General features: G+C 35.7%; 1 protein-coding gene across 1 annotated transcript in view; it reads right to left on the reverse strand.

Moving 5' to 3' along the window:
* Nucleotides 1-587: 587 nt before the first annotated feature.
* Nucleotides 588-15,175, reverse strand: part of MMUT (methylmalonyl-CoA mutase) — a 35,148-nt gene continuing 20,560 nt past the window's right edge. Inside the window, exons 10-13 of the mRNA XM_007972300.3 lie at nucleotides 12,579-12,710; nucleotides 10,061-10,208; nucleotides 5,365-5,532; nucleotides 588-1,695 (exon numbers count right to left, since the gene is read on the reverse strand). Of these exons, the coding sequence (XP_007970491.3) occupies nucleotides 1,567-1,695; nucleotides 5,365-5,532; nucleotides 10,061-10,208; nucleotides 12,579-12,710 (577 nt within the window). The 3' untranslated portion in view covers nucleotides 588-1,566. The remainder of the gene's footprint in view (nucleotides 1,696-5,364; nucleotides 5,533-10,060; nucleotides 10,209-12,578; nucleotides 12,711-15,175) is intronic.

Genomic DNA, 15,175 nt, shown 5'->3' on the forward strand with positions numbered 1-15,175 from the left:
ATTTAATTTCTCTGAGTTATGCCACTGGATATTTCAGAAAATAGGTTTTCAAATATCAAGGTTATTGGAGCCCAGTACTTCTGACTTCAGGTACACACACACACACACACACACACACACACAAGGGATGTGAAATTTGGTAGCAGGTGGCTGCTATTCTTCCTTCCAAAGTAGTCTACTCAAAAGATACTGAATGTCAAGAACTCTAAACTCCTCAAAGATGAGTTTATTTCACGTCACCCAGCAGACAACTGAACACATCACAGAAATCAAATACTTATTAAATTAGTATGCATTGCTTCACAAGGAAAAGTCAATAAAATGGCATAGTGAATATATCATTGGACTTGAAGTCAGAGTGTTCATCTGTAAAATGGGAACAATAATCATGACAATACCATTCAGATAATCTTATTCTAAAAATTAAATACACTGTATTACAATGAGTTTGTAACTTCTACAGTAATATATCTATACTTTCCAAAAGATTGCTCTCTGATCTAACACAACAGAAATTTATTACAAAAGATAATTATTTATTCTATATTCATGTAATGGATCATGTTAACAATAAAGGACAACTTTCCTTTTTTATTTTTAAAATTTTTATTTTTATTTTACATTCTGGGGAACATGTGCAGGATGCACAGATTTGTTACACAGGTAAATGACAACTTTCCTTCTTTAGTGAGCAAATCTTTCAATAAGCAAAGTACAGGTGTTCTCTGTGATATTTTTATTTTTGCAATTTATGTTTAATGAGCAAATCTATGCAAGGTAGCATCTTTCTAGATCTGGAAAGTTGAATTCTTTCTATATCAGACCTACACTCACAGTTGACATCATCACTCTAGACAAAGTCATAACTACAACCTAAGCACTTTCATTTAAAGGAATGTTCATAAACATCTACTCTCCTAGGTCTTGAGCAAAGCCCAGAAATAACAAGGTCAAATGGTCATCCTCAGGAAGAAAGTAAAATCAGACTTGAAGAAATATGATGTCAAATTCCCCATATTCCAACCTGCTGTGCTTGATTTCAATACTTCTTTTATCAAGGTGATTCTGGTAGAATTTGGCTGAGCACTCCACCCAAAATCGAGTCTCCATGTAAATACACTCCACTAGTTTTTCAAGATAGGTGTTTATTAATATATGGATTTTATTTTCTGGTGCTCAAGACATGTAATGCTAAACTGACAAATGGGACTAGTCAGAGTTTTTTAGGTATAGTTTAATTCTCAATATAAAAAGTAAACAGATTTATAAGAAACATTCTAATAAATACATCACCATGATTTTTTAAAATAATACCTTTGTCTAGAGTTCTTGATAAAGTATTGTTATAGAGAGGTTTTAGAGATTTTATTTTTTAATTTTTGAAGTGAAACTGTATGTACATACGTATAGCATGACGCCAGGCTTATAAGTAAGGTATTTTAAAGTAAAGCTTTCAAGGAAAGTACAAATCAGGTATTGAAATTAAATTGAAGACATAGCTTTACTCTCTTCTTTGATCATAACTAAAATAATATTTTAGAAAAAAGCTAAAACAAAAAGAGGAAATTATACAGATTGCTGCTTCTTTTCCAAACACTTCTCAATATCATCAAGCACTTGAATGGCAGCCTTTGGAATTCGAGTCCCAGGACCAAATACATTGGAAACACCAACTTCAAACAGAAATTCATAATCCTGTCGAAAGAATTTGTTTAATTAATAAGAGACACTATTTCCATTTTCAAGGAAATAAAACACTATCCTTTCTTCTTTGTCCCTCAAATACCCAAAACCTTCTCAACTGGTATACTATTGGCATGTGGGTCTAAAAAATTCTTCCTTGATTGGGAGTGCTACTAATAGCCCTCAGCACCAGTCTCCCAGTCCACATTATTTAAAAAACAAAACACTCCGCCCATTTTCTAAATACCTCTACGTGTTGTTTGTGGTGGGGAGCTGGATATCCTGACTGAGAACTTCTGAGCCTTAAGTCATAATTTTCTCTCACCTAAATTTTCACTACTTGTCATTATTTGTGTTAAATTTAGTATCATATGATAATTTGAGCCTAAAAAACAATTTTCTCCTAGGTATTCTGTCTGCAGTTAGTGAATGGTGGCACTTTGAATGTGGACACCTGATAGATTTCCTACAAATGAAAATAAGCCCATTTTTTTTTTCATTCTCTGTTGCCTTTTTTTAAATTAAATTAATTAATTTATTTATTTTTAATTTTTTGAGACGGAGTCTCGCTCTGTCGCCCAGGCTGGAGTGCAGTGGCACGATCTCGGCTCACTGCAAGCTCCGCCTCCCGGGTTCACGCCATTCTCCTGCCTCAGCCTCCCGAGTAGCTAGGACTACAGGTACCCGCCACCACACCCGGCTAATTTTTTGTATTTTTAGTAGAGACAGGGTTTCACCACGTTAGCCAGGATGGTCTCAATCACCTGACCTCATGATCCGCCCGCCTCGGCCTCCCAAAGTGCTGGCATTACAGGCGTGAGCCACTGTGCCCCCCACCATTTTTAGTTTATTGTAATAGTCAAAGTATGAGTGAAAAGATAGCAAGGGCACAAATAACCCTGCAGGATTTAGGCTGTTTTAACATCTGAACATTTGTAGCTACAATATCAATTGCAGTTAGGATGTGCTATAAGAACCTGATCCTTATCCAGTAGAGTGATCATATATGACGGGACAGTCTGATGAGTGATCATATATGACAGGACAGTTTATTGTTGCAGCACCCTTTTTAAGAGCACCCATTTCTACTCTCAAGTGATCATATTTGGATGATAAATTATATGGTCATGCTAATTACTCCCCAACTACTACTTTTCTGTCTCTATTATATAACTGTAATATTCTTATAATACTATAATGTTGCAATAGAACTTAGCACATCTCATTGAACTTGTCTCCTTCTAGTCTATGAAATTCTGAGAGCAGAGATCATGTCCAATCTGTTTCCCCAGTACCTAACACATAAAAGTGCCCAAAACATGTCATTGTTCTTGAGCAGATGCTACAGAGTTTAAGAGCTCATAAGGGAACTGAATGAAACATGTAATAACAATCATCTCTAAATTGGAGATGGTCAGATTAACAGGTCATATACTTCTCTCCTTCCTAAAAATCCCATGTACCATTTGTCCTGACATCTGAGTTATGGATTTAGAATGGAGGATTCAGCTGGAAGAGAACTGCAAGATGTTGCAACTGCAAAAAGGGTATATGACTTACCTAACTCTTTCTTACATAAGCCTTGTAAAATATACCTTTGTGAGAGGGTAAAATGTTCACAGTAAGTGAATCTGGGTAAAGGGTATACAGACATTTTTTGTACTATTTTTATTTTTGCAACTTATCTGTTAGTTTGAAATTATTTCCAAATAAAAATATATGTTTGAATGTCCTCCACTTAGCTGGGCCAGGGATAGCATAGTACTTGCTTCAGGATGGAAGCAGGCATTGTGAGTCTGCTCAAGCTGCTGAAAAAAACTTGGAGGCGACTGCTGCTAAGAGAGTTAGAAAATCCTGATTGTAGTAACATACTGGTGAGGACAGATCACGTTTATTCATTTAATCAGACTGCAGAAACAGTAAGCTCCACATGGCAGAGGCTGTATCTGTTTGATTAGCCACTAGATATTAGTGCCTTCTAATTTAAAACTAAGTGACCTTTAATTGAATAATAGCAACATTTTACATATTCACTGCAACCAAATAGTGAGAAAATAAGGGTGTTAACTGCTATAATTACATAATATGGGATACCCATATTCACACAAAAGTATAATACAGAAAATGGTCCTTATCCTCAGTTGTTAAATTCATGGGAAAAATCACATGGAAAACACCTAAAGATGTTCTAAGTAATTTAAATATCCAGAGAATTAATACAACTTATTTGAAATACAATTCTTGAAAATGTCAGCTCGCTTATATAACAGGTCTACATTTTTTTTCTCAACACGAATTCCAATTCAAATGTTTTCTACTGGCTAATTATTTTGGTCCTTACATTTTAATATCATGCCTAGGTATCACAGACTCTAAAACTGCAACACTGATAGAAGTGTTCTGCAGACAGACTGCAATAAAGAATAACTACCCTTCATTTTCTCAAATAATGACCTATTTTATGAATATAATGGGCAAGTATATTAACAAAAAGAATTTTGTGTTGATTATATCACATTAAATAATGTGCTGTTGGGAAGAAAATAAATATGTAGTTTGTTCACTAGCCCCACTTTATTACGAATCTCACAACCTTATTCATATGAATTTTCTCCTTTCACGAGTAGTATATTAATGCACTATTCTATATTCTGAGTTTTAATGGAGGAAAAAAAAAGCCGTAGAGCTGGAAACAAGGTCACACTTCACTGATGGATTCCTGCTATAGCAATGGGGCCTTTGTAGCATCTATGAATCATTTACTTACAGTGGCCTCATACACAGTTCTTCTAACTTAACATTTTTTCCACTCTCAATAAAAAAGAAAATCTTGATATAATTGAGAACTGGATTGGAAATAGAACCTATTTGTAACTTAAATAACTATTTTAACTGGCCAGGAATGTCACATGTGGAAAGTGTCTCCCTACCTCACTAATAAATTAACTGATATCATTGTAGGTAACATCTATTTCTCCTTTCCTAAGAGGACTCACAGTTTTGTTCATGTAATCACCTCCTCCCCATTCAGCCTACAATTTTCAAGACAAGCTGATTGTATTTATGTCTGCAATAGGATATTTTTGGCTCCCGAAATGCCATACCCTAATCAAATTAGCTTAAATAATAAAGGGTTTTATAGGACCATGTAAATGATATAGCTCTGAGGTAAGATAACATTTAGGGATGGGACCATCCTGGAGGAAAAGGACAAGGTAGCTCCTTCTAAATGGAAGCAAGCAAACTAAAGGACTCATCCCACCCCCTAGGACAAGGAATATTCACTATATCTCTGGCTAGGGTTTGATACATTCACTGTGTATTTACTACCACTGTTCTCTACTCCACTTAGGAGTTTTATTACTTTTATCCTTTTCTTTCTCCATAACTGTTTATTGAGAATGAAGGTAGACATCTGGCACAGGTTATTGGTTTGTAAGGAGGTAGTTCTCTCACTGAAGGTTTGTAAAGTGTTAAGTTAAATTATACATAATGAATTGCAATATAACGTGAATATAAAACAACACTGTCCACTTTTAGACCTTCTAGAATTTATTTAGTGAAATCAACAGGAAATAAATTTGTTGTAGATTTAGGAACATATTATCTTTATAACCACATAGAAGCTATCATTACTCAGGATTCCCATCACAGTACTAGAAAAATAGAGATGAAAAATACCTGAGGCGGTATCACCCCTCCACACATGACAAGAATATCTGGCCGTCCAAGGGAGTTAAGTTCTTTGATGAGTTCAGGAACTAGGGTTTTATGACCAGCAGCGAGGGTGCTTACGCCCACAGCATGCACATCTGCATCCACGGCCTGCTGGGCCACTTCACGAGGAGTCTAAACAGTCAGAAAGTAAAGATAAATCATTGTTTATTACTAGATAATGACTATAAAAACCCTGGAAGACTATCTAGGCAATACCATTCAGAACATACTAATAGGCAAAGACTTCATGATGAAGATGCCAAAAGCAATTACAACAAAAGCAAAAATTGACAAATGAGATCTAATTAACCTAAAAAGCATCTGCACTAAAAAGGATACTGTCAACAGAGTAAACAGAAAACCTACAGAACGGGAGAAAATTTTTGCAAACTGTGAATCTGACAAAGGTCTAATATCTGCATCTATAAAATATTTAAACAAATTTACAAAAAAAAAAACATTAAAAAGTGAGCAAAAGACATGAACAGACACTTTTCAAAAAAGACATACATGTGGCCAACAACCATATTTTTAAAAAAGCTCAGAATCACTGATTGTTAGAGAACTGCAAATAAAAACCCCAATGAGACACCATTTCACACCAGTCAGAATGGCTATTATTAAAAAGTTGAAAAATAACAGATGCTAGCAAGGTTGTGGAGAAAAAGGAACGTTTATACACTGTTGATGAGAGTGTAAATTAGTTCAACCATTGTAGATGACAGTGTGGTGATTCCGCACAGACCTAAAAACAGAAATACCTCCCAACCCAGCAATTCCATTACCGTACATATACCCAAACGAATAGAAATCTTTTCATTATAAAAACACATGCATGCAGCTGGGCACGGTGGCTCAGGCCTGTAATTCCAGCACTTTGGGAGGCAGAGGCGGGTGGATCACTTGAGGTCAAGAGTTCGAGACCAGCCTGGCCAACATGGTGAAACCCATCTCTACTAAAAATACAAAAATTAGCCAGGTATAGTGGCACGTGCCTGTAGTCCCAGCTACTCATATGACTGAGGCAGAAGACTCGCTTGAACCCAGGAGGTGGAGGTTTCAGTGAGCCAAGATCATATCACTACACCCCAGCATGGACGAAAGAGTGAGACTCTCAAAAAAAAAAAAAAAAAAATACACATTCACATGTATGTTCATTGTAGCACTATTCACCACAGCAAAGACATGGAATCAAGCTAAATGCCCATCAATGATAGACTGGATAAAGAAAATGTGATATATACACACTAAAGAATACTATGCAGCCAGAAAAAAAGAATGAGATTGTGTCCTTCACAGGAACATGGATAAAGCTGGAAGCCATTATCCTCAGCAAACTAACACAGGGACAGAAAAACCAAATACAACATGTTCTTGCTTATAAGTGGGAGCTAAATGATGAGGACACATGGACACAAAGAAGGCAAAGAGGGAAACAACACACACTGGAGCCTATCAGAGGTTAGAGGAGCAGGAGGAGGGAGAGGAGCAGGAAAAATAACTAATGGGTACTAGGCTTAATGACACAAGTTTACCTATATAACAAACCTAAACATGTACCCCTGAACTTAAAATAAAAGTTAAAAATAATAATAATTTTTTTTGAATACTAAACGAATGTTTCCTCAAATGTTGGGGGGGTCTTCCTAATGTAATGCCTACAGGTATCAGAAACTTTTAAATTTAATATTCATCATTATATTATTATTTCCCTCAGAGAACTTTGTTCTGATTATCTGCATTTTTCATCAAATTTTCTGAAAGCAATAACTCAATCCCTAATTTTTAGTGTTTGCTGATTTTTATGTTGTGAATATTCCAACCATAGCCAGTTTCACCCTATTAACATGACATTACTAAATGCAAAGCAGAAAAGATGCACAATAGTCACACAATTATACAGTATCTCTACCATATAGATAAAACAGATGGAAATAACCTAAAGAGCAGATAATAATAAAACATAATAAGTATAGGGAGTGATGAGTTTTTAGTACTTATTACCTTTGGTTTTAAGCAATAGTAAAAGGTCTAATCTCTAGAATCTATAAGGAACTTAAACAAATAAGACACCATTTCACACCATGAAAAACAAGTGTCTTTTGAAATTCTTAAAAATTTAATTCCTGGAGGCCTCGCTATTCCTTAGTGGTTCTATCAATCCTGCCTATATATCTGTAAGTAGTCCCTCCATTAAATTTTCTTCAAAATCCTAGCTGAGATTTGGTTTCTCTTGAGATCCTGACATTGCTCTAGTTAAGGTCTTCACTGTTTCTCATTTTTTTTCTTCACCAGACTCCTTGCATCTAGTTGCAGCTCTTTTCAGAGCTCACTTCAGAGAGTTGCAGCTCACTTCAGAGAGTGATTTTTACTAGAAAGCGAATGGCACTGTGCTTCTGAATCAAACAAAAGTTTCAAGGATCAACAAACCTAAGTTTCTGGGTTTCTTGTAACAAGTGAGGTGCCCTCCTTGTCCATATTTTAGTTACAGTAATTTTCATGCTCTGATGTAATTACAAGTAAGTAAATCTCTCTTTGTTAGGAGATTGTAACCTCCTTGAGGACAAAATTGTATCCTACTCAACTCAGAGCCTAGCATCTGGTAGATGATTAACAAATATGTAGTAGATAAGGCTTTTCATATAAAATTATTACAATGTACTTTTTAGACAAATTTTTTTTTGTATTATCATTCTATGGAAAATATCAGTGTAATTTATCTCCAGCAAATTATTTTCCTGTCTAAGTCTAATATTCTGTGACTAAGTAACATATTAGTAGAGAGCTAAAAAACAAAAACAAAAATAAACAAAAATAACCTTACTTATGAATTGAGCTTATATTGCTATTTGATTTCCTTTTCAAAACACTTTTCACCAATCCCATGTGGGCTATCTTTCCCACAAAATATTAGTCAAATCTCAATAAAGAGTACAATAAGATCTTTGAAAGTAATCTTCATAGTTCCAGGCATAATCAGTTTTAGTTCTGAATTGACACTTTTAAAAGTCTGATAATTATATTTTATTTTCATTTCTATCATAATTAATTGGATTATATGTGTTATGGTTAATACTAAGTGTCAACTTGGTTGAAGGATACAAAGTATTGACCCTGAGTGTGTCTGTGAGGGTGATGTCAAGGGAGATTAACATTTGAGTCAGTGGGCTAGGAAAGGGCTAGACCCACCCTTAATCCGGGTGGCCACCATCTAATGAGCTGCCAGCACGGCTAGAATATAAGCAGGCAAAAAAATGTGAAAAGAGAGACTGGCCTAGCTTCCAAGCCTACATCTTTCTCCCGTGGTGGATGCTTCTTGCCCTCGAACATCGGACTCCCAAGTACTTCAGTTCGGGAACTCGGACTGGCTCTCCTTGCTCCTCAGCCTGCAAAAGACCTATTGTGGGACCTTGTGATCATGTGAGTTAACACTTAATAAACTCCCCCTTACATATATATATATATATATATATATAAAGGCTGGGGGAGAGAAGGCAGGGTGGCAGGAGTGGAGACCATGGGTATTTGAGCCACTTTCTCATGTAATTTACTTGCGCCTTCAGGATCTGCTCAAGCCCGATCACATATATACCACTTCCATTTGATGATGGAATACTGCTGTGCACGACCCACTTTATGGTTAGATGGGTCAGAAAGCACCCAGTTCATGATAGGCAGTTCTGGTTGTATGGTGACTTGATGACCCATAGCCAAATGTTCAGTTTCCACCAAAGCCCAGTAACAGGCCAAGAACTGTCTCTCAAAAGGAGAGTAGGTATCTGCAGAAGATGGCAGGGCCTTGCTCCAAAATCCTAGAGGACTCCGCTGTGATTCACCTATGGAGGCCTGCCAAAGGCTCCAAACATCATTGCTATCTGCCGCTGACACCTCAAGCATCCTTGGATCTGCTGGGTCATATGGCCCAAGTGGCAGAGCAGCTTGTACAGCAGCCTGGACCTGTTGCAGAGCCTTCTTCTATTCTGGGCCCCACTCAAAAGTGGTAACCTTTCGGGTCACTCAATAAACAGGCCAGAGTAACACACCCAAATGAGGTATGTGTTGCCTCCAAAAATCCAAATAGGCTCACTAGGCGTTGTTCCTCTTTCTTGGTTTTAGTAGGGGACAAATTCAGCAATTTATCCTTCACCTTAGAAGGAATATCTCAACAGTCCCCACACACCACTGGACCCCTAGAAATCTTACTGAGGTAGAAGGTCCCTGAATTTTAGTCAGATTTATTTCCCATCCTCTGGCATGCAAATGTCTCACAATTAAGTCCGGTGTGTTTGCTACTTCTTGCTCACTGGATTTAATCAGCATAATGTCATCAATTAATGGACCAGTGTGATATCTTGCAGAAGTGAAGAGTGATCAAGATCTCTCCAAATGAGATTATGACAAAGCCGGAGAGTTAATAAACCCCTGCAGTAGGACAGTAAACGTATATTGCTGGCCTTGCCAGCTGAAGGCAAATTGCTTCTGGTGGGCCGTATAGGCAGGAATGGAGAGAAAGGCATTTTGCCAAGTCAGTGGCTGCATACCAGTTACCAGGAGGTGTGTTAATTTGCTCAATGTCTTGGTCTGTCATCATTTTACTACTGTTTCTAAATGTAAGTGACTAGTACATACTTTTGAAATTCCCCCCAACAGTTTTTAGTACCTGGAAAAGAGGGCCTATGTCCACATCAAAACCAAGATCAGCAAATCCTGTAGCTATAACTTTTGCTCCTCTGTCATGGCCATCTTGTCCCATTTTTGCTACAAGAAGACGAGGTCTGCGACCTTCACGTTCCATAAATTTATGAACCCTAAAAACCATTTAAAAATATATCAGTAGTTAGATATTAATTTTCCAAAGGTAAGATATAAAAACTAATTTATTCACAGCAAATCTTTCGAGTTTATTTAAAAACACTTAATTTGTTTACTTGTATTTTGGGGGTTTTTTGTTGTTGTTCTATTTGTTTGATTTTCAATTTTTATTTTACATTCAGGGGTACATGTGCAGGTTTGTTACACAGTTAAACATGTGCCATGGTGAACAGCTGCATAGATCACCCCATCACCTAGGTATTAAGGTCAGCATCCATTAGCTATTCTTCCTGATGCTCTCCCTGCTCCCATCCATATTTTGTTAATGTATCTATTTACATTGAAAGCTCCATTAAAGCCATCTCCCCCTTAGAGGAAAATCTGAAAGATGGCACAGACTGTAAGCACATAACACTGAGAACATCATGGAGAAGTAAGACAAAAAATGACAACCTCCCACCTTCATGAGCCAGTGTACAGAGTACAATGTGCAGAAAGATTTAGATATAAGCGAAAAAGTGACTTCATAGTCATTTATACATATATGTGACAGACTAGCTGCTTTGAATTGTCCATATCTCATCTACCCTTCACAAGTGTGAACTCTCCCAAGCTAAGAGCAATATGGCTTCTTAAAATGCTAAATAATCAAAATGCTTGCTTGCTCCACCGACAAATTTACTTCCAACACAAAAAAGCACTTATCTTTGTTAAAAGAAAAAAAGTTCCACTTTGATGACTTTCACCTTGGCTGTTTTGATATTTACCTAGTGTACAAGTATTGAAATTCAGTTTTTAATGGGAAGCTTGTTACAGAGGTTGGAAAGACCAATCATCAAAAAGCTAGTTTTTACATTTGGGAGATATATCACATTAATATATATTTCCAAGTCATGCTGTGGAAGTGTAAGTTATTATCAGTTCAATAAATACTGATTGTAATGTATGCATAGATGCCAACTAAATGTTTACTTTCAATTATGAAAAGATTTTATAATTATTCAAGCAGTAAATAATGTAAACAAATTCAAAACATATGAAACTCTACCAGAGTAAGCAGATTGAAATATAAATACCTGGAGGATATGAAGCAATATCATTGTTAGTTAAACATCTGTTTGACATGAGAAACTCCTGAAGGGGACCATAGTGAAAGTTCAAAATAGTATTAATTATATGAAAACTAATATTATTAGTTTCAATATTTAATATTTATTATTAAATAAAAACAAACAACCCCATCAAAAAGTGGGCAAAGGATATGAACAGACACTTCTCAAAAGAAGACATTCATGCAGTCAACAGACACATGAAAAAATGCTCATCATCACTCGTCATCAGAGAAATGCAAATCAAAACCACAATATGATACCATCTCACCCCAGTTAGAATGGCAATCATTAAAAAGTCAGGAAACAACAGGTGCTGGAGAGGATGTGGAGAAATAGGAATACTTTTACACTGTTGGTGGGAATGTAAACTAGTTCAGCCATTGTGGAAAACAGTGTGGCGATTCCTTAAGGATCTAGAAGTAGAAACATTTGACCCAGCCATCCCATTACTGGGTATATACCCAAAGGATTATAAATCATGCTGCTATAAAGACACATGCACACGTATGTTTATTGCAGCACTATTCACAGTATCAAAGGCTTGGAATCAACCCAAATGTCCATCAGTGACAGACTGGATTAAGCAAATGTGGCACATATACACCATGGAATACTATGCAGCCATAAAAAAAGATGAGTTTGTGTCCTTTGTAGGGACATGGATGCAGCTGGAAACCACCATTCTCAGCAAACTATCACAAGAACAGAAAACCAAACACCGCATGTTCTCATAGGTGAGAATTGAACAATGAGATCACTTGGACACAGGAAAGGGAACATCACACACCAGGGCCTGTTGTGGGGAGGGGGAAGGGAGGAGGGGGGAAGAATAGCATTAGGAGATATACCTAATGTAAATGGGTGCAGCACACCAACATGGCACATGTATACATATGTAACAAACCTGCACGGTGTGCACATGCACCCTAGAACTTAAAGTATAATAATAATAAAATAAAATAAAATAAATATTATCACGCACATATTAAAATAATGATAGTACAGATATAATACATATCATGTATATTTCTAATTATATATTATAGGTAATGAATAAATTATATACTCTATTAATTATATGTTATATAGTCTATATAATATAGATAATATAATTAACATTTAATTTGCTATTTATTATTTTAAAATTCAAAAATTTTCTCAGTTGTATGTAAGGAAATTAAGCTCCCAGTAGATTCAAGGGGATTCTGTTAACAGAAAAGACGAAATTCTGGCCTAAGAAACCTTACATATTACCTCTTGATAGCAGATGTTATCTCTTTACTTTCTCCAAATTCCTGGCGATATGCTCCACTCACCATTCGATCATTCGCTTTATGTTCACCAAATACCTTTTTCAGGGCATCTGTGATTTCTCCCACTGTACATCTGAAACATGAAATGGTGGTTCCATTAACTTCATTATTTTGTGATAAAGATATCTATTTACCATAATATTCAATATAATTAAATATATTTTATTACCTAAGACTGTTTATTAACAATAGACTGTAAAAATGTAAAATAAGAATGTTTTTAATGTATTATGAAAGCGTCTCTTCTGAAAATACTTGTGAAAAATTTATTCTGGATGCCTTTAATGCATCCAATTATCTTTTCAACATTTGTCAATCAAGAAATGACTGAATGACCTAATAATTATATATATAGACAAGTACCTGAAGGTTGCTGAATAATTCACGACTAAACACAAATGGATAAAGAGAAACACTCCCATAAATATTTTTTGATAAGAAGTAAATCTTTTAGCATATTCCATCCATTTATTTGTTCACTAACTCATCCAACATTAGCTGTATGCCTAATATGTGCCAGATATCACTATATCTCTATATCTACTAGAGCAATACAGTAATAAATGAGACCAAAGAAAAAGTGCTTGTTCTTATAGACATTAACATCTGTAACATCTAGTCAGAGGATGCACATGATAAACAACTAAATTAATAAATTAGTAAGATAATTTCATAAGGTAATAAGTACTATAAAGACACTAAACCAGGCAAAGATGGAATGGGGTGTCTGGAAGAACTATTTTAAAGTTATTGAAGATGTGAAGATATGACTTTTGAACTAAGATACAAATTATAAAAAAGGGGATATCAAGGGAACATAAAAGAGTAAGAGTGTTTGAAAAAGGAAGCACTAAAAGCAAAGGCTCTGAGATGTAGGAAAATATGTTTTATGCTCTAAAAATAGAAAGAAGGGCATTAGGAACACAGCATATTGAGGAAAGTGGTATAAGATGAGGTCAGAGAAATGGGCAAGAGTCACATCTAGCATATCTTGCAGACTATCGAAAGATTAGGTTTTAATCTAAAAGGAATGGGCAACCGTCAAAGGACTTTAATAAAAGTCATCTAATGTAAATGAAGAGTTAATGGGTACAGCACACCAACATGGCACATGTATACATATGTAACAAACCTGCACATTGTGCACATGCACCCTAGAACTTAAAGTATAATAATAAAAAAGTCATCTAATTTCTTTTATGAAATCAGTAGTAGAAAAAAACAACATATACTATTTATACTATACCTTAACCAGTTAAAACAACATATTTTTTAAAAAGTTCATTATATTAAGAACTAAACACTTAAAAGCAAAAGTAATCTATTTAATGATGTTGCCATATATTGGGAGAAAATTTTCCGTGGGTCACTTGCATTTCTTCACATCCTGTGGAGCAAAGCACTGATGGCTCTTTATTCTGGACTATGTTTTCAAAGATGTCTGTATAGTGAATTGCCTTAGAAGACAGGAATATTAGCTACCCCCAGAGCAAAGGGTAGGTATGCTTTCTGTCCAATATAATAATGTCTCCCTCTAGAACAATGGGGGCCACGCTTATTACCCATCACAAAAGATTCAGAATCCCTAAGCTCAGAGTTCCTCTCCTTGAAAGTAACCCAATACACTGTACAAGAGGTATCACCTAGCAGCCCTTTTCACATCACTCACATCAATTGGGCATCAAAGGAACTAGCCCAAACCTGCTGATGTTATGGCTATTCATACTGTAGTAACAAACTGTCATTAGGTTCTGATCCGGGGATCTCATATTATCAACCAGCACCCCACTAAACAGGATAACTTGCTAGCTTACGAGAAGGATAGTATTTCAGACCCTTTCTGGTTCTTAATATAATGAATTTATTTATATATTGATATATAATGAGATAATTTTTAAATAGCAACAAATAGAAAAATAATAACAATTAACACATTAAGTGCCATATTCTGTTTCAAGAACTATTTTTAATGCTTTAATGTCTTCTCACAACAATCCTATTGGGTAGTAAGTACAAAAAACTTCACTTTGCCAAATATTGTGTCTATGGTAACACAGAAGCAGATATAACATGATATTAGATTCTGTTTTTTACTTAGCCTTTTTTAAATGTAGGATGACAAAACTTAGCAGACGAAGGAGCATGTTAAGGGTTACAAATGGCAAAAAGTTTCAAGAAGGAAGAGGTGGTCAATAATGTTAAATACTGTAGAGAATTCAAGATATGGACTAAAAATTATCCACAATATCAGACAAAGAGGTGGTCGCTAGTGAACTTAGTAAGATCAATTATATTACAGTAGAAAATCAAATGCAGGAGACCAAAATGTCAACAGGAGATAGAAGACTAGTAACAATTAACAAGTATTCTACTCCTAAAAGAACACATGGCTCTAATAACAAGGGAAGAAGGACTGGGATGGGAGTGTGGGGAAGATGGTTACTCTTCTGGTTGCTTCATGGTTAAAACTAATTCAAAAACAATGGGATGGCAGGTTTTTCCTATTAATTCTCAGATTAATGTTCCCTCCCCACCCCA

The sequence above is a fragment of the Chlorocebus sabaeus genome, chromosome 17 (assembly GCF_047675955.1).
Source record: "Chlorocebus sabaeus isolate Y175 chromosome 17, mChlSab1.0.hap1, whole genome shotgun sequence".
Taxonomy (NCBI): domain Eukaryota; kingdom Metazoa; phylum Chordata; class Mammalia; order Primates; family Cercopithecidae; genus Chlorocebus; species Chlorocebus sabaeus.